The sequence below is a fragment of the Scyliorhinus torazame genome, chromosome 17 (genome assembly GCF_047496885.1).
Source record: "Scyliorhinus torazame isolate Kashiwa2021f chromosome 17, sScyTor2.1, whole genome shotgun sequence".
Classification (NCBI taxonomy): Eukaryota; Metazoa; Chordata; class Chondrichthyes; order Carcharhiniformes; family Scyliorhinidae; genus Scyliorhinus; species Scyliorhinus torazame.
Genome location: NC_092723.1, coordinates 160555553 through 160583263, shown reverse-complemented (window position 1 = coordinate 160583263; position 27711 = coordinate 160555553). Strand labels below are relative to the sequence as shown.

The 27711-nt window shown below is 45.3% G+C and overlaps 1 protein-coding gene across 1 annotated transcript; it reads right to left on the bottom strand.

The window, feature by feature from the left end:
- Window positions 1–2504: 2504 nt before the first annotated feature.
- daglb (diacylglycerol lipase, beta) lies at window positions 2505–27668 on the bottom strand (the record flags this gene model as incomplete). The annotated part of the gene is made up of 8 exons (XM_072479808.1): window positions 2505–7867; window positions 9033–9286; window positions 11319–11391; window positions 11489–11557; window positions 16046–16173; window positions 17735–17815; window positions 21905–21982; window positions 27573–27668. Coding segments are annotated over 8 exons (972 nt in total), but the record flags the coding sequence as incomplete, so codon positions are not given.
- Window positions 27669–27711: the final 43 nt, after the last annotated feature.

Below are 27711 nucleotides of genomic sequence, written 5' to 3'. Positions count from 1 at the left end.
GTTGCTGGCAAAAGTGCTGGCCTCGAGGACTGTGTCCCAGGGGTAATCCACGAAGACCAGATGGGATTTGTAAAGGGCAGGCAACTAAACACCAATGTGCGGCGGCTCTTAAACGTGATAATGATGCCATTGGAGGAGGGAGAGGCGGAGATAGTGGCAGCTATGGACGCGGAGAAGGCCTTTGACCGAGTAGAGTGGGAGTACCTCTGGGAGGTGCTGCGTAGGTTTGGGTTCGGGGTAGGGTTTATCAATTGGGTTCAGCTCCTTTACAGAGCCCCGATGGCGAGTGTAGTGACAAACCGGCGGCGGTCGGAGTACTTTCGACTGTACCAAGGGACGAGGCAGGGGTGCCCCGTCCCCCCTGTTCGCATTGGTGATCGAACCATTGGCCATGTCATTGAGGGAGTCTAATAAATGGAGGGGGGTGGTCCGAGGGGGAGAAGAGCATCGGGTGTCGCTATATGCGGATGACCTGTTGCTGTACGTGACGGATCCAATGGAGGGGATGGTGGAGGTCATGCAGACTCCAAGGGAATTTGGGGCGTTTTCGGGCTATAAGCTCAATGTAGGGACGGGTGCACTCTTTGTATTACAGGCGGGGGACCAAGAAAGCGGGATAGGGGACCTACCGCTGAGGAGGGCGGAGGAGAGCTTTCGGTATCTGGGGATCCAGATAGCCAGGAGTTGGGGGACCCTACATAAACTGAATCTGACAAGGTTGGTGGAGCAAATGGAGGAGGATTTCAAAAGATGGGACGTTACCGCTCTCGCTGGCAGGTAGAGTGCAGTCGGTCAAAATGGTGGTCCTTCCGATCGTGATCACTAAGGCCTTTTTTAAGAGAGTAGGCAGGAGCATTATGGGGTTTGTGTGGGCGAATAAGACCCCGAGAGTAAGTAGAGGGTTCCTGGAACGCAGTAGGGACTGAGGAGGGTTGGCGCTGCCAAACCTGGGGAGCTACTACTGGGCAGAAAATGTGGCGATGATCCACAAGTGGGTTATGGAGGGAGAGGGGGCAGCATGGAAGAGGATGGAGATGGCGTCCTGTAAAGGAACGAGCCTGGGGGCGTTGGCGACGGCACCACTGCCACTCTCGCCGACAAAGTATACCACGAGCCCAGTGGTGGCGGCAACGCTAAGGATCTGGGGCCAGTGGAGACGGCACCGGGATGCAATGGGAGCATCGGTGTGGTCCCCGATCAGGGGTAACCACCGGTTTGTCCCGGGGAAGATGGACGGGGGGTTCCAGAGCTGGCATCGGGCGGGGATTGGAAGAATGGGGGACCTGTTCATCGACGGGACGTTTGCGAGCCTAGGGGCACTGGAGAAGTTTGAGTTACCCCCGGGAAATGCCTTTAGATATATGCAGGCGAGGGCTTTTGTGAGGCGACAGGTGAGGGAATTCCCGTTGCTCCCGGCACAAGAAGTTCAAGATAGGGTGATCTCGGGTGTATGGGTCGGGGAGGGCAAGGTGTCGGAAATACACCAGGAGTTGAAAGAAGAGGTGGAAGCGCTGGTAGAAGAGTTGAAGGATAAATGGGAGGAGGAGCTGTGGGAGGAGATCGAGGAAGGTCTGTGGGTTAATTCCTCCTCCTCGTGTGCCAGGCTCAGCCTGATACAATTTAAGGTGGTCCACAGAGCGCACTTGACGGGCGAGGTTGAGTAGGTTCTTTGGGGTAGAGGACAGATGTGGAAGGTGCTCAGGGAGCCCGGCGAACCATCTCCATATGTTTTGGTCATGCCCGGCTGGAGGGGTTCTGGAGAGGAGTGGCGGGAGCAATATCTCAAGTGGTGAAAGTCCGGGTCAAGCCAAGCTGGGGGCTAGCAATATTTAGAGTAGTGGACGAACCGGGAGTGCAGGAGACGAAAGAGGCCGGCATTCTGGCCTTTGCGTCGCTAGTAGCCTGGCGAAGGATCTTGCTAATGTGGAAGGAGGCGAAGCCCCCCCCAGCCTGGAGAAATGATATGGCTGGGTTCATAAAGTTGGAGAGGATTAAGTTCGCCTCGAGAGGGTCTGCGCAGGGGTTCTACAGGCGGTGGCAACCGTTCCTAGACTATCTCACGGAGCGTTAGAGGAAGGTCGGTCAGCAGCAGCAGCAACCTTTGGGGGGGGGGGGGGGGGGGGAGAAAGGGGGGACTGCCTGGGAGGGTGGATGAGCAAGAGATAACATGAAGGGTTGGGGAAACTGGTACGTACGGGTGAGGGCCAGTATACAAAGCTGTGTAAATATATAATTTTGTCATGTATATATCTTGCTCTGCGCGATTTCTTGTTTGTTTTTTTGTTACGAGGCGGGGGGGGGGGGGGGGGGGGGGGGGGGGGGTTATTGTTTGTAAGGGAGAAAAATTGTGTTAAAAAACTTTAATAAATATATATTTTTTTAAAATTTAAGTAAAGAATCAGAGAACAATATTATCCTGAAGGTCAATGCTTGTAGGAAAGGGAGAAATCTGACAAATATCTTTGAACCCAATAGTTTTCATAATGTAAATAAAGTAACTTGGCTTGTGTGAAGACAGTCTTAAGTTTTATTTTGTACATAGAATCTTGCAGAGCAGATCTTGCGTTTTAAATATTTAAAGAAATAGGCAAATATGTAACTATTCCCCAAATGCCCCACATCCCAGTAATTATGAAAACCGAACTTGTCATGACTCCTTTGGGATTTTAACTCAACATTTAGAAGTAATATGCAAATAGTCATTTTAAACATGACACCAGAGAATACAAAAAGATGTGCAAGAGTGGTTAAGATCTGGAACAGGTGGAGCTGATTTAATAAGTTTGACAGGTATACGAGCAATCTACAAAGGGCCAAAAAGCAGAGGTTTAGGACTAAGCACAGTTGATTTCAAAGAGTCAGCACAGACATGACAAGCTGAGTGACTTCCTGGTGAGCTGTAAGTTATGATAACTCCTAGGAAACCCTAAGCACAGGAAAGATTCCCAGTTTCTGCTCTGTTTTGCACCTAATGCCCTTTGGTATTAAATGATCATGCCTAACATTCATAGAATGAGAGGGTGGTGCGGTAGTTAGCACTGCTGCCTCATGGTGCCGAGGACCCGGGTTCGATCATGGCCCTGGGTCACTCCATGTGGAGTTTGCATATTCTTCCTGTGTGGGTCTCAAACCCCACAACCCAAAGATGTGCAGACTAGGTTGATAGGCTATGCTAAATTGCCCTGTAATTGGGGGGGGGGGGGGGGGGGGGGGGAGAGAGAGAGAGAGAGAGAGAGAAAGAATTGGGTGCTTAAATTTATTTTAACAAACTGATAAGAATGAGGAATTATAAAAAGAAAACGGTAAGATCCTGTCAAACAAGCACTGATCACCATCTACTGTGGTACACCTAGTCAGTAAACCTAAGCCAAAGGTGATGACAATGTTAGACAATATACCAACATATAGTTGGTTACCTACCTTGTGTCTTCATTCTTCCACATACCAGAGGCACCTTGTGCAGCAAATTAATTTGTCCTGCAAACTTGTGTAAAAGCAGAGATGGACTACTGAATAGCCCAGCACAGTGGGCACCTGAGTTTCTTGAGTTATTGATTAAAATGGCACAATCGAAAGGAGCAAGCTCGTCATTTTTCATGACTTTCTCAGCCTTGCAAGCCAAGGCTTTTGGACACCCTTACTGCAGAGGCCCAGACTCTCAGGCCACAGACAGTCAAACTTTCATTTGTGTATGTTTTGACTAGCTCATTAAAGTTTCACAAATGAGGCCTATAAGCTCAATGTTCCTCAAGCTTGTACAAATGTGTTTATCTTCGGCTCCTTGTAAACTGCAAGTCTTTTTTTATCCAAATTTGCTTTGATATTGGATCAGAGGGTCCAGTGGGCGAAAGGATGGCCATGAAGCTTCTGCTCAGTTGTTTCTCAGAATTGTTTTTATATATAAATTTAGAATACCCAATTCATTTTTCCAATTAAGGGGCAATTTAGCGTGGCCAATCCACCTACCATGCACATCTTTGGATTATCATAGATTATCATCGAATTTACAGTTCAGAAGGAGGCCATTCGGCCCATCGAGTCCGCACCGGCTCTTGGAAAGAGCACCCTACCCAAGGTCAACACCTCCACCCCATCCTCATAACCCAGTAACCCCACCCAACACTAAGGGTAATTTTGGACACTAAGGGCAATTTAGCATGGCCAATCCACCTAACCTGCACATCTTTGGACTGTGGGAGGAAACCGGAGCACCCGGAGGAAACCCACGCACACACGGGGAGGATGTGCAGACTCCGCACAGACAGTGACCCAAGCCGGAATCGAACCTGGGACCCTGGAGCTGTGAAGCAATTGTGCTATCCACAATGCTACCGTGCTGCCCCTAGTGGGGGCGAAACCATAGAACCCTAGCCCCATAACCCAGTAACCCCACCCAACACCAAGGGCAATTTTGGACACACTAAGGGCAATTTATCTTGGCCAATCCACCTAACCTGCACATCTTTGGACTGTGGGAGGAAACCCACGCACACACGGGGAGAACGTGCAGACTCCGCACAGACAGTGACCCTGATCACTGCGCCACCATACTGCCCCCATTGTTTCTCAGAATGAACGTGGTTTGTAATCTTACCCGTTATCACGCCAGTCAGAAATGGTAAATTGGTTTAACTGTGTAGAGTTCTAAGAAACAGCATCACCCACATTAACCATCATTAGGTAAATAGTTATTCCCTGTGGCTTAAAGGCCCAAGTCAAGCAAGTGGCAGAGCAACAAAGAGCAAGGTAGATGGTTGCACGCGTTGTATTGCATTATTTGGGTCCAATTATTCTATGGTGACCTTACTGGTATTTCAATTAGGCTCCATGTGCCAGCGCTTGAAAAAGTGATCACGTGGATTAATCGTCACGATTTAGCATCACTCTCTCGATTTAGCTGCTGCAGGAACTTTCACAGATCTGCCCTGGAAACTAATATTTTGCCTGCATTGCAAGGGCCACACTTGCTCAAGCAGCCACACTTATTTAACCCCACCCTTGCATTTCAATTTAAAACTATAGCAGGATCCTTGGTCTCCACACTGTCCCTAAAAATACTTAACTGTAAAAGGGTTTTTACAGCAGTATTGCTGTGGTACCTACTGGAGTAATGTTTGGCAAAGCAAAAAGCTGCACACAATGGACTTTACTGGAGTCCCTAAATGTTGTATCATTGCCAGTGTCTCACCTCCAATAAAGGATTATAAAAGGGCCTTGGTCGACTTCTGCCACCCACCCATCCAAAGTTCAGTTGCCTGTTGACAAAACCTGCCTACTAGACTTGGCTACATGTCGCTAAATCTCGGTAAGCACACACTGAGTGAACAAGACCTAACCTCTCATTATCACTGGCAAGATTACTATCCTGTAGACTTACAAGTCAATGACAAACTCGGATGAAATACTGTGAATTTGTGCATTAAGCTTACATAAGTCAATGCCAATGTTTCCATCCACATTAGCCTCCTCCCACCACTTCATCTCTCTCAGCTTTTCCATCTGTTCCTTTCTCTCAGATGTAGGTGTAAGGATATCTACAATCAACAGATTATTGGGGGATTATGCCTTAATCTGCTCAATAATCAGCAAAACTATTTTTTAAAACTCATGATTGAAGAGACCCATTACAACCTGGACACAGCTCTGCCAATGTAAAATAAACGTAAGCATAAGTTACCATTGTAGTCTCAAACCTATTCAACTTTCAATGGTGTTGGCACTGGCTAAATAAAGCAGACTGAAAAATTCCAATCAGGCAGCAGGTCGACATCACTTTATGGTCCAAAGTTTTGGCCTTGTTTTAAAGATTGCTGACTCATGGAGCAAATAATTGAGCCCTTGGGCAACAGGATTAAAACCTCCATAAATGTATAATTCCATCCCAAGACCAAGCAGATGGTCACAGCGGGCAGCACTGTAGCACAAGTGGCTAGCACTGTGGCTTCACAGCACTAGGGTCTTAGGTTCGATTCCCCGCTAGGCCACTGTCCGTGCGGAGTCTGCGTGGGTTTCCTCTAGGTGCTCCGGTTTCCTTCCATAGTTCAAAGACGTGCAGGTTTGGTGGATTGGCCATGATAAATTGCCCTTAGTGACCAAAAAGGTTAGGAGGGGTTATTGGGTTACGGGGAGAGGGTGGAAGTGAGGGCTGAAGTGGGTCGGTGCAGACTCGATGGGCCAAATGGCCTCCTTGTGCACTGTATGTTCTTTAAAAATCCTGCTGCCTTTCTCGGTTAGGAAGAACCTTTATTCAATAGCCATTGATCAATTTGGGGGTAATAAGGGAATTAAGAGATATGGGGAAGGTGGAGTTCAGCCATGAGTGGCTGAGCAGGCTCCAGGAACCAACTTTTGTAACAATTAGGTTCTCAGGGGAAAGCCCTCCAAGTTAAATATGCAAGTTATGAGTGGTAATGTCTCTGCAACTATTGAGTCAGCCAAAGTTGGGATATTATTGGTTTTGAAAACTGGGGGGTTTAAATTCAATCAGATCTTTATCTCCCTCTGTTTTTCTTCAGGTAGGGAAAAGGCCCACCTTCTGCATACATACAAACAACAACAACTTGCATTTATAGAGTGCCTTTAAGGTAGTAAAATATTCCAAGATGCTTCACAGAGACATGATCAAACAAGTTTTTAAAAATGAGCCACCCTATCCAGCTCACCAGTGGGCCAGGACTCAAGTTTATTTTGTATGCAGGTCTCAAAGAAAAATAGCATTCTGAATGGGTCGTTCTTGATGCGAGCTGCAAACAGAAACCCCAAAAAGGGATAAAATGCACACAAAGTCAACTGTGTTGGCGAGATGAAATTATCAAATGGGCTCAAGCTAAAGTATTATCTAATTTGAGTTACAAACTTGTGGTTTGACTGAATCATCAGGAAATGGAAGGCTGGGGCTGTAGAGCTCAATCCTTGGCCCCAGTTCCAGTCCAGTAGCGTGTCTATATTTACTCTAGCTGCAGAGAGCTCATATGCCACTTCCCAAATCAGATGCTCAGGCCACATGCCCACTAAAATCGCATGGCCTCTGGGGAAACCAATCAATCTTGGAGTAAAACCTGTGCTACTGTATGAGGAAACATGCATTTCCAGCTGCTCTGCTGGTACAATGGGTTCACTCATGCAGAATTACAAAGTTCAAACAATTCTACATAAAATCTAATAATGTCCACGACAGCGCAAAGAGCATTAAATATTTTACACTCGGAAACCCAATGGATCTTGATCAGGAATGATCCTGAACCTCGAGCCCACATTGACATTACAATCTTCAGGTGAGAATGAAGTTAATGCGATGTCATGACAGATTCTCATCAATTGATTGGAGTAGTCATGTTGTCTGAAGTGAACCTGCTCTTTTTCCCTTTAGGTGCCAGTTAATAACTTAAGTTTAAAAAAAATGACTCTGAAGACCAAGGAGAAGAAAACAAAGTCTAAATGCAGCAGAGACCCACACAGCAGAGTACACGTCACAGAAACTCAAAACAGTCGAACTTCAACTATTGTAGCCGCCTGCATCATGTCGATTACGGATATGGCCCATTTTAGCCCTCAGTCTTCGCCGATTTCCCAGGAAGCCTGAAACACTGTGCCATACAGCTGATGGGTGAAGTTGCACCAAGAGGTTCTGTATGATTCATTGGCTCCCAGTTTGCACTAGGCAAACAGCTAGATTCAATGTGCCCCATTCTCTGCAATATATGACGTGGGACAGAGGATGAAAGGGGCCTCTTGAGTCAGGTCTTTGAGGAGGTCAAATAAAAGATCTGGCATGTGGTCTGTTATCATCCTGGGGCTGATGAGAATGTTGCTGAAGGATGACGCATCAGACCATGAAGCGTGGTACTTTGCTTGAGAAAAGCAGAAACTAGATGGGAGGAGAGAAAGATAGTGTCAGAGAGGGATTAGATAGAAATAGTTGTACAATCATTAAATGCAACATAGGGTCACCAACCACCCCAAACATCCGTTAAGTTGTTTTTGAAGTGTAGTTACTGCAGTCATGTAGGGACATACAAAAGCCAATTTGCACATAGCAAGCTCCAATAAACAGCAATGTGTGAAAATGACCAGGTTAACTATTTTAATAATGTTGGTAAAGGATAGTTGTTGGAAAGGACTGTTCTTTAAATACTACCTGTGGCATCTTTTACATCCATCTGAGATGGCAGACAGGACCTCTAACATCACATCTGAAAGAGGAGATTTCCAAAAGTGCAGCACTCCCACAGCACTGCACTGAAATGTGAACATTAATTTGCAGGACCATTAAGAAAGAGCAGGGAGTGAGTCAAGTTGGATAACTTTCAAATGGCTGGCACATGGGCAAATTTGTCTTCTTTTTGAAATATAATTATATGAGTCGAAGTACCTGAATGAGGGTCAGCACGGTGGTGCAGTGGTTAGCACTGCTGCCTCATGGCACCGAAGACCTGGGTTCAAACCCGGCCCTGGGTCACTGTCTGTGTGGAGTTTGCACATTCTCCCAGAGTCTGCGTGGGTCTCACCCCCACAACCCAAAAAGATGTACAGGGTAGGTGAATTGGCCACGCTACATTTCCCCTTAATTGGAAAAAAAATAATTGGGTACTCTAAATGTTTTTCATTTTTTTAAAAAAAAGAATGACTTATACAATTTCCTGATAGGGTAGGCGTTACAGAGTCAGCAGTAGCCTTCAAAATACTTGAAGGTGGAATGTGCCAGGGAGTGGGACTAATTGAATTACTCTTTGAAAGAGCCAGCGCAGATCAATGTGTCGAATGGCGTCCTTCTGTTCTGCACTATTCTATGCTTTAGACTAGCACAGGTGGTTTCCAACCTCCTTGTTACAAGCAACAAGACTTGCAGTGTGCAATCACTTTACCAGCAGTTCAATTCAAACATCTTTTTGCATATTTTCTCTGAAATTGCCAACAGTATTTATTCTTCTAGTACTTTAAGGTTCACAACAACTTTGCAAAAAAAATCATCCAAATTTACTGTTAAAAAAAGAAAGTGACTGGAATATTTTTCAGTAGAATGGCATAATCACCTCCCTGTGCTGGGTTCTTTGACAATGTAAATGATCTTCCCTGGAAGGAAGAGCTGAGGGCCATGAAAAGGCGAATCTGAAGGTGATTCGTCAGCAATGCTGGTGTAGGAAGCGGACCTGTGCCCCATGAGATTCTGTTCCGCGAGAAGGGGCTGAGTCAGTTGCTTCTGTTGCCTGTCATCCAGCTCACTGGGGAAATTGTCTGGATCCCCTCCAAACACCTCATACCAACATCCTCGCAGCAGAATCTGATACTGGACAGAGAGAACAACAAATGGGTGGAGATACAGATTATGTGACCAAAGATTTGACTCAGCAAGATGAGCTATAATGGAGAAATGCCAAGAGCAGTTTGAATAATCTCATCTTTTATTCCCCTTAATGTAGAAGATTAAGCAGTGATCTAATTGAGGCATTTAAGATGATCGAATTATTTTGATAGGATAGGATGAAACTATTTCCTCTTGTGGGGAATACAGAACAGGAGGGGCATAATCTTAAAAACAGCGAAATGTAAAACACCCAATTAAAAAAAAAAAACTAAATCCAAAGGCACTGCAACAACAAAATGGATTTATAAAAGAAACAATCAATCAAGATGGATTTTGAGACTTCCAAACCTGCAATATTAGGTACAGAAGGTGACCATTCAGTCCCTTGGGGCTGTACCATGACTCAGTGATATCATAACGGATCTGTATTTTAAATCTATCTACCCGCCTTTGGTCCATGTCAGGGATGATGAAGGCACTTCTTCACAAAAGGGGTATCAGAAATCTGGAACCCCCCCACCGGCTCCCAAAAAGCTGCTGATTTTGGCGATCAATTCAAATTTTAAAAACTGAGATTGATAGATTTTTGTTGGACAAGGGTGTTAGGGGATCCTGAACAAAGGCAATTATATGGAGTTAGATCAGCCTTGACACGGTCAGTGGTGAAATAGACTTGAGGGGCTTAATGGCCTCTTTCTGTGCCTAGTGTTCCATGTTTCGAGGTCCCAAGAATCCAACTTATTGCTCTTTTTTTTAAAACAACTACACTTTGTTATTACATTGCCTTTGTTGTTTTTTTAAAAAATTGGTTAACTCTTAATAGGTGATTCAGTTGCAGTTTATGTGGGTATTCTTCCACACAAGCCTGCGTTTCCCCTGGAATTTGGAAGAAGGGGAATACGTGAAAATATGCTGCATGCCTCAATGGCTCAGTGGGTGAAAGCACTGCACATGATGGTACGGAGAAGTACAGACTAGGACTTCACAGTTCAAACCATAACCTGTACTAAGTTTCCCGATTCCAGTCAGGGACACTGTACACATTATTTGGGTAGCTCAGGTGCTAGCACAGGAATAATAGGCCGAATGACCCCTTTCTGTGTAGCACAATGTTAAAAAAGATAGCAGGATTAGAAATTGTAAGTATCTTTGTTGCACCGATGCGAATGTGTAGACCCCAAACCACACGTGTTCAAATTATTCAACTTGCTTTCACTGATCTGTTGAGTTAATGCTGTTATTAATAAGACAGCATTTGCAACACAAAAACAGGTTATGAGGCACAATTGGTGCAAACTGTCCTCTTCACATCTCTTTTCATCTCATCCTATCAGCATATTCTTCTACTCCTTTCTCTCTCATCTTGCTTCTCCTTAAATAAATCAATGCTATTTGCCTAACCCACTCCCTGTGGTAGTGAGTTTCACATTCTCACCACTCTGGGAAAATAATTTCTCCTGAATTTCCTATTACTATCTCATATTGAGGGGCTCCTGGTTTTGCCCCTCACCACCCCCCAACAAATGGAAACATATTCTCCATATCTACTCTATTGAATCCCTTCATAATCCTAAAGGGCTCCATGAGGTCTCCCAACAGCATTCTCCTTCCTCGAGAAAAGAGCTCTAGCCTCTTCAGTTTCCTGCTGAATACAGCCTCTCAATTCTGGTTTCACCTTTATAAAGCCTTTCCTTTACATTTGTTACTGACTATTCCCTTCCTGCAACGTGGAGACAAGATCTGTGCATATTACATCAAATGTGGTCTAACCATCCTTCAATACAAGTTTAACATAACTTTGCTTTTCAATTGTAACCCACCAGAAATGTACCTCCCTGCTCTGTTTATTCGATCCATTCAGAGTAAAAATGGTTCCACCGAATGCTTTCTTGGATTTATTACGGACTATATTTTCTACCCGAAAACAAAGGACTGCATTTCTAAAGAGGGTAAAGTGTTGCTCAAAAGGGCATCAGCATTTTCATCCAAACAGCACTGCAAAACATCTCGATACCTTGGGTCGGTTGCTTTGGGCAACTATTTTTAATATTCTTCTTTTCAGGTCTTCTACATTGCCAAGGCTCAGCCTGAAAAGGTGGAGGTTAAAATGAATATTAAGAATGTAGCGTTGGCAATCAATCAGATTGAGACTGGACATGCAGTTCACGAATGTTGCACACTGACCTTGGAATGAGATCCTTGCCCAGAACAACAGATATGATAAATCCTTTGCTATAATCAGCCAGACACTTACTGGAAAAAAGATGATTTTCTGGATTAGAACAGAGAAATTGTGAATTGCAGTTCGACTGAAGATGACCACAGTTCCTGGGGAGGATGCCCCGATTAAAAACGGGGCTCGTCTTCAGGAAGAAGCAATTTTTTATAAAAATGAAGGTGCAGTCATTAAACCAGCACAAGGAGGTAAACAATTACCAGCAGCAAAAACTGAGCAATCAGTTCTTCTGAGTTCTGGATGACAAGGGGTGCCATTATGGGCAGATAAGACACAGTGTCTGGCGTAGTGCAAACTACGAACACAGTTATAGCTCTGGATATGTCAGCAGTGTCTATGTGACAAAAGTTTAAACAATGCAATAGAGAAAATATCTTCCTCTAAACTAAAAAGCTACGGGTACGATTCAGCGGACCAAAGTCAAAGTTTGCTTTTGGCTGCATTTGGCGGGATGTTTCTCGGCGGCTGCAGTGCTAAGAATCTCCCGGCTATTCAACAGCACTTTGCCGGGTTTTTTTGGCCTGGGAGTTTTTCCCCCACCGAGGCTGCACTTAGGCAGCCATCCAGCACTGATGAGCTGACTGGCGCCTTGCAGATTGGGGCGCCATTTTGGAAGGCTGCCCTGATCTCTAGATCCCTTCTCCCCCCCAGCTTTCAAAAACCCTTTACCCTCCGAACCTTTTCTGGGACCCGCAAACGCTCTCACCTCCCCCCCCACCCCCCCCCCCCCCCCTCCCCTCACTCTTAAGGGCAAGGACACCCGGGTCCAACCCCTGGCATTATCGACCTGGCACCTTGGCACTGCCAGCCTGGCAATGCCCCTGGCACCACCACCCAGCCACCTGACAGTGCCAGGCTAGCAGTTCCAGGTGCTCGGGGGAGTGCCAGGCTACCACTTGCCATGTCACCAACCACCTGGGTGTCTCTAATGGCCTGTGAGATGCGCCCCTCTCCGAGGTGCTTTTACACCTGATCCACGTTTGTGGAAACCAGTGCTAAATGGCGCTGTCTCGCAGGCGCTGCTGTTGACGCCCGGGCACAGAGTGCATACGGTGTCTGGGTATGTGAATGATCCTAATGGATCATTTAAATATGCAGATCTGGATCTCTCCCCATGAGGGAGAGATCCAGATTGCGCCAGGCGGAATGAGTCAGGTGACTCACGATTGCCTGGCAGGGAGCCCGATTTGAGGTCTTGCGTGATTCACCCATTGCATCCAGATTAGCGCCAGGCGTAAAGCATTCCCTGAATCACACCCCAAGAGTTGAGTCTGTGTTAACTTCTTCTGTTCTAGCAAATCTGCCACATCCAGCATGTGACATGCAGGGAGGAGGACAATCTTTCTTATTCACTTGTTCCTTATCACCCAAACAAAAAAAAAGTTGCTTGAATCATTAAGATTTGTGGACAGCTTCCTCCATCCTGGTGTAGGTAGTCAGGGCTAAACTGTACCTAGACTGGGGGGAGCATGGTAAGTTATCAAATGAGGTATATCATCAGGCGCTTGGCACCTTAACAGCTTAAATATTGTTGCTTTCCTTTATTTAATCTCCCTGCCCATCTGACAGTCAGAGTCATTACGGCACGGATGGAGGCCATTCAGCCCATTCTTATGCTGTATGAAAATGAAATGAAAATCGCTTATTGGCACAAGTAGACTTCAAATGAAGTTACTGTGAAAAGCCCCTAGTCGCCACATTCCGGCGCCTGTTCAGGGAGGCTGGTACGGGAATCGAACCGTGCTGCTGGCCTGCCTTGGTCTGCTTTAAAAGCCAGCGATTTAACCCAGTGTACTAAACCAGCCTCTGGTTAAATACAGCAACCAGCCATTGCTATGACCAGGGCAGTTTTTGAGTGATCAACATCACTCAGCAAAAAGGAGTTTACCCAATAATAGGCTTCAGACACTCCAAATTAACGAAAGAGTGAAGTTAAACTTAAGAGATGAGTAAGATTGTACAAGGGAAATACTGATCCTATGAGTGCAGTGCTACCGAAATACACAATCAAGATTTAAAGGATTAGGGTGTCACAACATATATCTTCTTTCAATAACATTGAGTAACTGAGGGGCAATGGAATGGAATGGCCATTTTATTTTACAGTCTTAACGTAATGCTAAACACACATTAGTATAGTGCTGTAATTGTATGAGCGCATTCTCAGTCAACTTTTATATCATGGACAAATGAGGGACTTAAAATTTGGTCCAACACTCGCCTGATCTATTTTATGGATCTGTTCTGAAAATACTGTTCTTGTAGCAAGTCTCACTTACTGTGCACAGATATAGACAATATACATATTCCAAAATGTTGCGATACCAGATGTCATGCGAACATCTAACTGGAGATATTCCACACAGCATCAGGAAGTCCAGACTAAATACTGGGCCATGGTAAATTGAGAGATAAAAGCAAGTGAGAACATAGACCAAAGCACAAGAGGTGGATCTAGAGCAAGAGTGAGCAGCTGAAGTGACGCTAGAATCCCAGTGCAGCAAAGCTTCTATTTTTAAAATTCTCATCCTTATTTTCAAATCCCTCTCTGGCCTCATTCCTCTGTATCTCTATAATCTCTTCCAGTCTCATAATCCTCTGAGATCTTTGCACTCCTAAGATTCTAGCCTCTTGTATATCCATGATCTTGATCACTCTACCATTGGCACCTAAGCACTGAAGTTCCTTCCTAAACCTCTCTATCCCTCTCTTCGTTCAAAGACCAGAGAATTCCTACAGCGCAGAAGGAGGCCATTCAGCCTATCGAGACTGCATCGACCCTCTGAAAGATCACCCTACCTAGGCCCACTCTCCCATCCTATCTTTGTAAAAGGGGCAGCCTGGTAGTACAGTGGTTAGCACTGTTGCTTTACAGCGCCAGGGACCCGGGTTCGATTCCCGTCTTGGGTCACTGTCTGTATGGAGTCTGCATGTTCTCCTCGTGTCTGTGTTGGTTTCCTCCGGGTGCTCCGGTTTCCTCCCATAAGTCCTGAAAGACATGCTTGTTGGGTTAATTGGACATTCGGAATTCTCCCTCTGTGTACCCGAACAAGCGCCGGAATGTGGCGACTAGGGGGTTTTCACAGTAACTTCATTGCAGTGTTAATGTAAGCCTACTTGTGACACTAGTAAAGATTATTATTACCCTGTAACCCCATCTAACCTGCACATCAACTGGCCAGATTTATGGGGATTTCTTTATTGGGTCCACCCACATTTGGCTGTCAGCCGAAAGTCCAGGCAATGGACATCAGAAGACTATTCATTCATTAAGGTGCAGAAGGAGAGAGAAATCCTAGCAGATAAAGCAAGGGTCAAGACCAGTTAGAATCAGGGATTGAACCCGGCAGCTCTTGTACCACATGACAGCAAAAGTAATGCTGAAGGCAGCTCTCTTTTAAAATAAATTTAGAGTACCCAATTCTTTTTTCCCCCAATTAAGAGGCAATTTAGCATGGCTAATTCACCTACCCTGCACATCTTTGAGTTGTGGGGGCTGAAACCCACACAGACACGGGGAGAATGTGCAAACTCCACATGGACAGTGACCCGGGGCTGGGGTAAAACCCGGGTCCTCGGATCCTTGAGGCTGCAGTGCTAGCCTTTGCATCACCGTGCTGCCCCCTGAAGTCAGCTCTCTATTGTAAAGAGCTTCCTCAGATGTGTGGTGTTCACCTGCTGCTCCAACTAGGATTGCCTGTAATCTCCAGGAATTTAAGGTTAGTCTCCAGGACAGTGCTGTCAGCAAAACCCAGGAGAAAAATTACAAGGGCATTAAAAAAAAGTGCGTTTCTCCCCCATATTCTTCAAAACACTTTTATAGAAATATTGGTCAGCGTTATGTAAAAAGGCTGTTTGGTGACAATGAAGAATTATCCAATAGGATAAAGGAGTCTGCTCGCTTTTCCAATTAGCCATGGAAGCCTTGACCCGGATGTGGATGGACATGCTAGATGGCCAACTGCAGGAGTGCAGGGAAGGGGCTCGATAAGGGTGAACTGCCAATGGTGGACATATGGGACAGGGCTCCACAAAGGTGGCCATTCGGGGCAGTCAATGGTGAACATATGGAATGGGAGGCAGGAGGACACTTGATAAAATCTCCAATGATGAATATGTCCAGAGTTGGCAACCGGCCAGTAATAGTCCATTTTGCTGTTTTATTCTGGATCCTCAGAGCCTTTATGAGATCCAAATCTCACCTCACTGCTTCGCCAATCATCCAACATCCCTCAGCGTGGCATGGGTACAGAGCCACTTCCACCTGAAACAGGTTCATTCAAGGGGCATTCAATTTTAAATCACACTGTAAGAGTGAAAACACTGCAACACTGACTGAGAATGCACTCACAGTGACAAACAGGCCAAGCGTTCCCCTCAAATGAGAACATAGTTTAAGTGCATAAAATTTGAATACTTAAAAGTATCGAAGAATGCCTTGAGCGTACATTATTCAACCTGATCATTAACAAAATGACTGTGCCCAGTCATTCTACACCGCTCACCTTAGCAAACCTCCGGGAGGAGAAAATGCATAGCATCGGAGCTCTGGGAAGGATCTGCGAAGCAATATAGCAAGGATCGACGCTGCTCCTGCCCCCAGGCTGTGGCCAGTTATAACCAATTTATATTCCTACAGGGGAAAACATGCTTACTCCAACAGCACATGATCATTTCAAACAACTAAAAGCAGGCAGTTCTGTAGCTGGTAACTGGCAGAACACATTCAGTTTTCTTGCTTAGCTTGCCAATTGCATGGACAAAGTGTGGCTTTTTAAAATTTGTTTATGGGATGTGGACGTTGCTGGCTGGGCCAGTATTTATTGCCCATCCCTGAGGGCATTTAAGAGTCAACCACATGGCTGTGGATCTGGAGTCACAGGTAGGCCAGACTAGGTAAGGACGACAGTTCCTGTCCCTCAAGGACATTAGTGAACCAGATGTGTTTTTACGACAATTGTTTCATGGTCACCTTTAGACTTTTATTGAATTCGAATTTCACCATTTGCCACGGCAGGATCCAAACCTGGGTCCCAAGAGCATGACTCTGGGTCTCTGGATTATTAGTCCAGTGACAATACCACTATGCCACTGCCTCCCCCTAAGCTGCAAAGAGTTCCAATCCTCTTCTCCATATCAAAGTAACCTGGTATCCAAAGCAAAGTCTGTGTTCACAATCCTGAGATGATTTTGGTAGTTTGTCCTTATTTAGTCTGCTTCCACCAACAGGGGGGCTGGTAACCAGAAGGCTCAGGTTTAAGAGAAACAGAGACTACGGCGCTGAGGACCCGGGTTCGAATCCCGTCTATGGGTCACTGTCCATGTGGAGTTTGCACATTCTCCCCGTGTCTGCATGGGTTTCACCCCCACAACCCAAAAGATGTACTGCTTAGGTGGATTGGCCACACTAAATTGCCCCTTAATTGGAAGAAAAAAAAAAAATTGGGTACTCAAAATTTTAACAAAATAAAGGTTTAAGCGAAACAGCAGCAGAACCGGTGGGAATGATGTTTTTATTTTGTTCACAGTGAGTTGTAGTCTGGAATGTGCCACCTCAATAGGGAGTGGACGAAGATCCAACAATAACTTTCAAAAGGGAGTTGAATAAATACCAGAAAAGAACATTTCCAGGGTTATGAGGAAAGGACATGGGGAATGGGACTAATTGGACAGCCCCCCCCAAATGGCCGGCACAGGCACTTTGGGTCAAATGCCCTCTTTCTCTACTGCCCGAGGTGAATTAAAATATCAAAGTAACCTGGTATCCAAAGCAAAGTCTGTAATCAGTTGGTGCTTAACCACTGTAATACGAATGATATAATTGAGTGTTTGCATAGAGACCCCATTACTACCCAGTTTGCTTATATTGTTGCTTCAGTACGCAGCTCAGTTACTGTATAAAAATCCATCATTATACTCGTGTGAGGGCAGACAGAACCGTTCAGTGCATATTGAACCAGGAGAAACATTTATTAGAAAAGAGCTCTGCCATAACACAGGAGGACAGGGTTTCCCTGATTAAAGATAATTAATTATACTCCAACAGTCTTTGCTTTGATTCCCTCAAGTCACTCACCATTAAAAAAGAAAACACAAAAAGTAAACTGCAGCTTCTCCCGTATAAACATGGTCAAGTTTTCAAAACAGGCATCAAACAGGCACAGATGTTCAAAAATACAAATATTCAAACTCACAGGGACAACTTCGAAAGCTTGATTTAAAATCCCTTCCTTAATTAATTTCTTGTGAATGTAACATGCTGCCTGAAGAATCCCCTTGAAAGAAACGGTTATAATGAGTTAGTTAATGCTCGTTTAATTTACAACACAGTCACTCAATGTCTTCACAGGCTCACAGTTGGATGTTTTGCAAGGTACAATCCTTCACTTCCGACCCACTCAGTCACTGCACTTATTTTGAACGGAAAGGGGTCCCCATTAAGTTCAGGCTCATTTGAAAACAGCAGTCACTCTCGTCTTGTACACCACATCACCAGCATTATTCTCATCAACCCTTTCTGCGACCTCCTCCATAAACTAGAGCAAGTTAGTTAGGCATGATTTCCCCTTTAGAAATCCATGCTGGCTCTTTCTAATCAACCCACATGTTCCCATGCAACTACTAATTCTATCTGAAAAATTGTTTCTAGAAGCTTGCCCGTTAAACTGACTGGCCTGTAATTTGTGGAATTATCCTTACAACCTTTTTTGAACAGGGGGATAACGTTTTCAATTCTCCAGACCTCTGGCACCAGAGTCTAGAGAAGACAGGGTTATAGCCAGCCCCCTTGCAATTTCCATTCTCAGTTCCTTCAGCATCAATGAATGCATCTGACCCGGTCTCAGTGTCTTGTCAACTTTTAAATACCGACAGTCGATTCAACACTTCCTTCTCATCAATTTTGAGCCCTTCTAGGACAGAGTTTCCTCATCTGCCACCATAACCTGGGTAGCATTTACCTCCTTGGTAAGGACGGACACAAAGTATTAATTTAATACCTCAGCCCCCCAGCCTCTATGTATAAATTCCTTTTTAGGTCCCTAATCGGCCCTACTTCTCCTTTTATTATTTACATGTCTATTGTTATGGGCCAGGGTTTAGAGAAACCACAAAGTGTATCATGGAGTTCACCTGACCCACAATTTTGAATAGATTGTGGTATGATAGGGAGCACACGGCTCACTCTACAGGTATGGTACTGCAGAAAATGGACCAGTAGTTTTTTAAACAAAACAATGTTTATTCTATGAACTCAAGTTAACCTTTCTAAAACAAACAGTGAACGTCTTAGCAACCAGTAAATCAAATACACCTCCCAAAGAATACAACACTAAGTAATCTGTATGCTGTTCTTTTAACATCCAAAAACTTAACAAACCTCTAAACAGAAGCACATCAGGGTTTACATTCAATACTGAAATCATTTATAATTCTGAATTCACCAAATGATTAAGATAGTCTTTGGATGGCAGACTTCAGATGCAGCTCCCTGAAAAACACCGACACACCCAAGCTCTTCTCAAACTGAAACTAAAAAGCAGAAATGGAGCTCAGCTCCACCCACACTCTGACATCACCCCAGTAACATGAGCAGCTCCATTTCTTAAAGGTACATTTCTTAAACACCCATTTCTTAAAGGGCACTCTCACATGACACTATAGAAGACTTTGGATTCCCCTTTATGTTGGCTGCCAGTCTTCTCTCTCAATCCCTCTTCATGTCTCTGGTGTGCTTTTTCACCTTTTGAACCTTGTGTATTCCTCCTGGTTCTCAACTGTATTTTCTACCTGACATAAGCACACATTTTCTCCCTTATCGTAATGTCCATTCCCTTTGTCATCCAGAGAGCTCTAAATTTATTTGCCCTACCTTTCCTTTTTAAGCAAATGTACCTTGAATGAGTCCAGGCCATTTCTAGTTTGAAGGTAGCCCATTGCTCAGCGTTTTCCCGCCAACCTTTCATTCCAGTCTATCCAGCCCAGCTACGTTCTTGCCCCATTGAAGTCGGCTCTCCCCCAGTTAATTATTTTTTATGTTGGATTGCCTATTGGCTTTTTTTGTATACTTATTTAAATTTCCAAAGAAATGGGAATATATTCAAAACAAAGTTGGTGTGTAAATGTAAGGATGTGCATGTTCATCTGAAATTGCTTTAATTTTCTGGAGTAAAAAAATCAGGTATTGGAAATAAAGTTTCAAAGTAAAAAAAGAATGCTGGTCATGACTGGCTTTTAAATTGAGAATGCCAGCCGCAACCGGCCTTTAATATATAAATGATAGAGTCACTACCAGAAGCAGTGGCAGAAACAAGGGCACATGCCCTGTATGTCTGTGCTTTGGCCGTGAAATTACAGAGGAGAGATTCCTCCATTTTGTAGCTGCCAGCAAGCAAGTAACAGGACCGTGTGAAGAACTAAAGATGGATAATTTTGTAATAAGGAATAGAAGGTCAGAGACACAAACAGGCCAGGATTTCACAACTGAATCTGAAGAGGGCTGATCAGGAGAGTCCAGGGCCGGATAAAGCAGTGCTGGTGTGAGCTGTATCCAGAGGTCCAGGGCTTCTGGTGAACAACCCATTAAGAAGAAACTGAAATCAGACACAAAGCAGATGATTTCTTGAGGTATGGCTTTAATTATGCCAATGCAAATCAGGATGCACAGCCCATATGTGTTATATGTAGGGAAGTACTGGCAAATGAAAATTTAAAACACTCAAAGCATTTGAAGATTAAGCATGGCGAGTTTGAGGACAACCCTCTTTGATTTTTTTTTCAAAGGATGCAGCAAGAATTTAAATCGTAAGGGCAGCACGGTGGAGTAGTGGTTAGCACTGCTGCCTTACGGTGCTGAGATCCCAGGTTCGATCCCGGCTCTGGGTCACTGTCCGTGTGGAGTTTGCACATTCTCCATGTGTCTGTGCGGGTTTCACCCCCACAACCCAAAGATGTGCAGGGTAGGTGGATTGGCCACACTAAAGTGCCCCTTAATTGAAAAAAAAAATGAATTGGTACTCTAAATTTAAACAAAAGAACTCAAATCGTCAGCTCTGGTCCTTAGCAGAAATGTAACATTGAATGACAAAGCAAGTGAGATCATGAGGACAAAGCAGGCTTATCTATCGCATTAAAGGTAAGCAAAAATGGTATGTTGCAAAGGTTGGGCGGCTTCGGTCACAAAGGTCGGCCGGTTTTAAAGGGGGTCCTGGGGAAAAAAGTTTGAAAAACACTGCCTTAACCAATACCACCATCCTTTCTTCTTTCCATTCCCTATCTTTTCTGAACACCTTGTACCCAGGAATATTTAACACCAAGTCCTGTCCTTTCTTGAGCTAGGCCACTTTAGCCAAACATCATATTTCCCCAATCTCATTTACTATTCACTGTGCATTCACATACATACAGTAACCCTGATCTAGAAGTCATTACTTTTTCCCTTACTCTAACACCATCTATTAACTTATTATTCTCTCTAGGAGCGCTTTTTGTCACTCCCAGTATTTTGTGCATTCTGGTATTCCTCTCCAATATTTCTTCTTGGTTTCCACCCCTCTGTGAATTAGTTTGAAGTCCTCCCTACAGCACTAACAAAACACTCTGCAAGGAACTCAGTCCCGGCTCTGCAACCCACCCACCTTGTACAGGTGTCATCTCCCCCAGTCCCAGTGTCCAAGGAATCTAAAGCCCTCCCTCCTGCATCATCATTCCAGCCACACATTCATCTGCCTTACCCTCCGATCTCTGTGTTCACTTGCATATGGCACCGGATGTAATCTGGAGATTACTACATTTGAGGTACTGCTTTCTACCTAGTTCCCTAAATTCTGATTCCAGGACCCCATCCCCTTTTCTACCTCAGTCATTGGTATCAGTGTGGACCACGATCTCTGGTCGTTCACCCTCCCCCAGAAGAATGTCCTGCATCTGCTCGGTGACATCCTTGAACCTGGCACCAGGGAGGCAACATACCACTCTGGAGTCGCGTCTACGGCCACAGTAATGCCTGTCTGTTCCCTTACCTAATGAATCACCTATCATTATTGCCATTCCCTTCTTCTTCCTCCCCTCCAGTACAGCTCATTATGCCACAAACCTATCACTCTATGCTCTGATTTAGAATTCCAGACTGATCTTTAACCAGTCAGCAAGCACACATTTACAGTTTAGTTTCAGCTTTGGTGCTGATCTGAAGTCCAAGCTTCAGGGCACGAGATTCTGATTCTGTGTTACAACTTTAATGGGAACTGCTTCACAGATACATTAAGGTTGCAGTGTAAATGCTGAAACAAAAGTATATCTTGCACAGTTTTCACATCCTGGTTTCTGATTAGTTTGCAAGCATGAAAGAAGAGCTGAATACTTACCTTATGTGCCAAAGATTCTCCTGTCACACCATCTACAAGTAACGTTTCATGCTCTGCGCTCAAATCCGTCAAAGCATCCTGTAAGTTAAAAAATACATGTAAACAAGGATAAGGCACAGGAACTACTGGATGAAAAAAAACTAAGGTTTATCTAGTTTGTCTTCTACCATCTGGTAATCATACCATACAATGATACCGAAGGACATTCCAATCAGCTTATGCCTCTCCAATGTTTCACCTGTTAAATCTATTGCCCAACTTGGAAGCATGCTAATCAGATCAGGAAAGATTTGGTTTGATCCAGTGTGTGCCAGGGTTAACTGATACCTATTGTGGACCAAACGCTTTCCCGAAGTGATCAATATTTTCTTTTGTGGTATTATTTTTGTCATAGCTTTGTTTAAACTTCTCAACCATTTCAATCAATTTTAAGGTTTTGATCCTTATTATTAAGTGAGGCCTTGGCCGCGCATTCCCGCTGAGGCCCCCGATCGACCCAAATGGCCATTCGATGGCGGGAGTGCTGGGAAACACCCAACTAATCACGCGCTATGGAACTCTGTTCCCATTAGAATAGATTGCGCCCAACATTAAGAATTACATAATTGAAATGTTGTATTACGACTCCATAACAAAAAAGCAGTGGCAATCTCCATATTAGTGTACATCTTGTAACATGATTAATCTTTAAATAATTATATTCCTGGTTTTGTCCGGTGGCGGCTATGAAGGAGTAAGTCGCACATTTGGTGGCTCTCGTTCGGGTCGGACTTTTGGACCTTTTCCCCCGATTTTCTACCGGACTTGAACTGTAAAACTGAAGACAGAGGCAATTGTGTACTGAATTCCCACATCAGTGCATGGAGAGAAGGACTAGAAGTGCTCACAAAGGCAGAAACAGAAAGCAGAGACCTCTGGTTTGTCGACCCAGCGGTCAATGGAGCAGCTGATGCAAGTTATTCAGGAAGGCTTTGCTAAGCAGAAAAGGGACTGTTTGGACCCGACAAAAGAGTCGATTGAGCGGCTGGAGCTTAGATTGGACGCTCAAGATCGGGGGATCCAGAAGGTGGAGAAGGCGCTGGCTGAGCAGGAGGAACATCAAACTGTGGTGGAGTTGGAGATGGGGATGCTGAGAGACCAGCAGAAGAAGCTCCTGGAGAAGGTGGAGGACCTAGAGAAAAGGTCCCGCCGGCAGAACTTGAGAATCGTTGGGCTCCCGGAGGGGTCTGAAGGAGCGGACGCTGGGGCATACATCGCAGATATGTTTGAGAAGCTGCTGGGAGGTGGGGCATTCTCCCGACCCTTGGAGGTGGACAGGGCTCACAGAGCACTCACGAGGAAGCCACGAACGGGAGGCCCCCCCGAGGGCAATGGCGGTGAGATTCCACAGGTACTTGGATAAGGAGCACATTCTACAGTGGGCCAAGCAGACACGGAGCTGTAAGTGGGACAATAGTATCCTGCGGGTCTACCAAGAACTGAGGGTAGCATTGTGGGTAGCACAATTGCTTCACAGCTCCAGGGTCCCAGGTTCAATTCCGGCTTGGGTCACTATCTGTGCGGAGTCTGCACATCCTCCCCGTGTGTGCGTGGGTTTCCTCCGGGTGCTCCGGTTTCCTCCCACAGTCCAAAGATGTGCAGGTTAGGTGGATTGGCCATGGAAAATTGCCCTTAGTGTCCAAAATTTCCCTTAGTGTTGGGTGGGGTTACTAGGTTATGGGGATAGGGTGGAGGTGTGGACCTTGGGTAGGGTGCTCTTTCTAAGAGCCGGTGCAGACTCGATGGGCCGAATGGCCTCCTTCTGCACTGTAAATTCTATGAAGAGCAGGCTTCAACCAGATTAGGTCGATCCTTTTTAAGAAAAAGGTGAAGTTTGGACTGTTGTATCCGGCCTGTCTCTGGGTCACGTACGAGGAACAGCACTTTTATTTTGAGTCGCCTGAGGATGCGCTGAACTTCGTGAAAAGGAAAGGACTGGTGGTGGACTGAGAACTTTTGAACTTTGCTGCAACATTCATGTTTTTTTTTCTTTTTGTTTCTCTGTTCTTTAAAAAAAAAAAAGTTTCTCGTTTTTGTTTTGTGGAAGCTGTTTGTAATGCCTTCTGTATTGATTTGGGACCAGCGGTAGAGCTGAGTGAGTTACGGTTTTCATTTGCACTGTTGGGGGATGGAGGTGTGCTTGTTTAGATTTTGGTGTTTTTCTGTCGGGCAATTGTGTGGGGATTGTTTGATGTTGGAGTAAGTTTGTATGACCCGGAGGGGGGGGGGGGGGGGGGGGGGGTGTGTGAAACAATAGGTGGGAGACTATCCGGCGCCAGGAATGGGGGCCACCAAACTAACTGGGCGGGCTATCTCACGGAAGCGCAGTGGGGGGGGGGGGGGGGGGGCGCATACAAGAACATAAGAACTAGAAGCAGGAGTAGGCCACCTGGCTCCTCGAGCCTGCTCCACCAGTCAATGAGATCATGGCTGATCTTTTGTGGACTCAGCTCCACTTTCCGGCCCGAACACCATAACCCTTAATCCCTTTATTCTTCAAAAAACTATCTATCTTTATCAAAGATGGTCGGTTCATCAAAGGGGTTGGGTTACAGAGTGTTGTTACTGGGGGGGGGGGGGGGGATGTTCTGCTGACGAGGGAGGGACTTGGGCCAAGGGACAGAGAGGAGGTTGGGGGCGGCGGCTGCCTGGGGACGGGCCGGTGGAGGTGCGGAGCACGGGCTGGAGGCGAGCACAAAAAAAGGGGGTAGCTGATCGGCGAAGGGGGGGGGGCAATGAGTCCCCCAACTAGGCTGATCACCTGGAATGTTTGAGGGTTAAATGGGCCGGTCAAGAGGGCACGTGTGTTCGCGCATCTTAGGGGACTGAAGGCGGACGTGGTAATGTTACAGGAGACGCACCTTAGAGTAACTGACCAGATTAGATTGAGGAAAGGCTGGGTCAGGCAGGTCTTTCTCTCGGGACTGGATTCAAAGACTAGAGGGGTCGCGATCCTGATCAATAAGCAGGTGGTGTTTGAGGCGGGTAGAATAGTTTTGGATGTGGGAGGTCGGTACATTATGGGCAGTGGGAAACTGGAGGGGGTGCAGGTGGTATTAGTAAATGTGTAGGCGCCAAATTGGGATGATGTGGAGTTTATAAAGAGGATGCTGGGGAAGATATCGGACCTGGACTTGCACAGGTTGGTCATGGGAGGGGACTTCGACACAGTTATTGACCCTGGCTTGGACTGGTCAAGCTCGAAAACAGGCAGGGTGCCAGCAATGGCAAAGGAACTAAAAGGGTTCATGGAGCAGATGGGGGGGGGGATCCATGGAGATTTGGGCAGCCGAGGGTGAAGGGGTTCTCCTTCTACTCACATGTGCATACAGTGTACTCCCGGATCAATTTCTTCATTTTGAGCAGGGCCTTACTGGCAGGGGCGGTGGACACAGGGTACTCGGCGATCACAATCACAGACCATGCTCCGCACTGTGTTGACCTGCAGGTTAGTAAAGAAAGCGCCCGCACTGGAGGTTAGATGTGGGACTTTTGGCCCCCAAAGTCGGAGACCTGACTATCGGACATGGCTAGCTTTCTCTGTTTGGAGAAAATCAAGTTTGCCTTGAGAGGGTCACTTTTAGGGTTCGCCCGGAGGTGGCAACCGTTCGTCGACTTCTTCGCGGAAAATTAATCGACAGCAGAAGGGGAGAGGGGGTTAGTTTAGCTTAAGAGTAGGGGGTTAATAAAGGTGGGACCTGTAAGGGAGGGAGTCGGCTTTTGCACTATGTTTATAGTTTCATGTACATTGTTTATTGTGTTGTTGTTATGATAACAAAAAAATACCTCAATAAAATGATTTTTTTAAAAATTATTATATTCCTGAACATAAAAGACAGGGGCTGAGGGAGACCTGATTAAGGACTTCAAAATTACGAGAGGTACAGACAGGGTGAATAGTTGGCAGCTTTTTCCGAGGGTGGAAGACTCGATCACAAGGGGGCACAGGTTCAACGTGAGAGGGGGAAAGTTTAGGGGAGATGTGCGGGTGAGGTTTTCACGCAGAGGGTGGTGGGTGCCTGGAACGCGTTGCCAGTGAGGCAGGCACAATAACAACGTTTAAGATGTATCTTGACAGACACATGAACGGGCGGGGAATGTAGGGATACAGATCGTTTAGGCAATAAATAGTAGGTCTAAATAAGGAATCTGAATCGGCGCAGGCTTGGTGGGCTGAAGGGCCTGTTCCTGTGCTGTAACGTTTTTGGTTCTTGTTTTCAAATCGCTTCATGGCCTTGCCCCTTCCTCCCTCTGTAATGGTCGCCGGTCCCTCAACCCTCAAGATCTCTGTGCTCCTCTAATTCTGGCCTCGTGTACTTTATCAATTTGCATTGCTCCACTATCGGTGGCCATGCCTTCAGCGGCCTCGGCCTCAAGCTCTGGAATTTCAAATCTAAATTTCTCCCCCTACCTTAAGACGCTCCTTAAAACAACCTTTTTGATCAAGCTTTTTGGTCACCTGGCCTATTGTCTCCTTCCTTTGGCTTGGTGACATTTCTTCTGAAAACCCATTCAAATTGGAAACGTTGTGGGGAGAAAGAACGGATTTGCCAGAATTAAGAACCAGAAAAGGGAAACAGAGGTGATTAATCTTTCAATACCCAGCATCATTCAGCTGTGGTAACTACAGAGCAGCAGCAGCATCCAACCCGGTTTATTGCTGCAGAGACATCCAGTGGCACTAGCCAGTTACTACAAGCGTACTGTCAAAATTGACTGGTCGAGCCGGCGCTGTAAAGCAGATAAATTGGCACACTTCTATCCACACCTCCCGATGCCTGGGGAAAGCGGGAAGCATAATCAAAGACCCCTCCCACCCGGCTTACTCACTCTTCCAACTTCTCCCATCGGGCAGGAGATACAAAAGTTGAGAACACGCCCAGATTCAAAAACAGTTTCTGCCCCGCTGTTACCAGACTCCTAAACGACCCACTTATGGACTGACCCGATTAATATTACACTCATGTATGCTTCACCTGATGCCAGTGTCTATATATTTACATTGTATACTTGTGTTGTCCTAGCATGTATTTTAAAAAAAAATTATTTTCATGTACTAAATGATCTGTCTGAGCTGCTCACAGAAAAATACTTTTCACTGTATCTCAGTACACGTGACAATAAACAAATCCAATCCAATCCAACTTCAAGCCAGGCTGAGTTTAACCAACCTGCTGCCAGGGATATAGCTCTAGGTAGTTGTTAGAAAGTCATGCTTTAGATCGAAGAATTCTTTAATGAGATCTGGGTGTGGCAATTATTACCCATCCTTAATTCACCACCACTCTTTTTTTCCTGTCACTTCGTATCCATGTCGCTATTGTCCCTTTTATTCCATGAACTCTAACTTTGGTCCGAAGTCTATTGTGTAACACTTTTACAAATGCCTTTTGGAAGTCCATGTGTATCACATCAATAACAGTACCTTCATCCAGCCCTCTCTGTTACTTCAACAAACAACTGAAGTAAATTAGTTAAACATGATTTGCCCACCATAAATCAGTGTTGACTTTCCTGGATTAACATTTGCCCAAGTGGTCATTCACTCTGTCACGAATTATCATTTCTAGAAGCGATCCCAACAAAGTTAAACTGACTGGTTCTATTAAAAAGTTGAAGGAAGACTAACCTCAAGGGAAAGTGTTCCCCGTACTGCCACCACCACAGCCTCTTTTTTGTGATCCAGGGCCACGAAAAATGGAATTTCGTAAATCTGCACCAAGTGGGGTGAAGATAAGAATGTTGAAGATTTAATACAGCCCCAAATT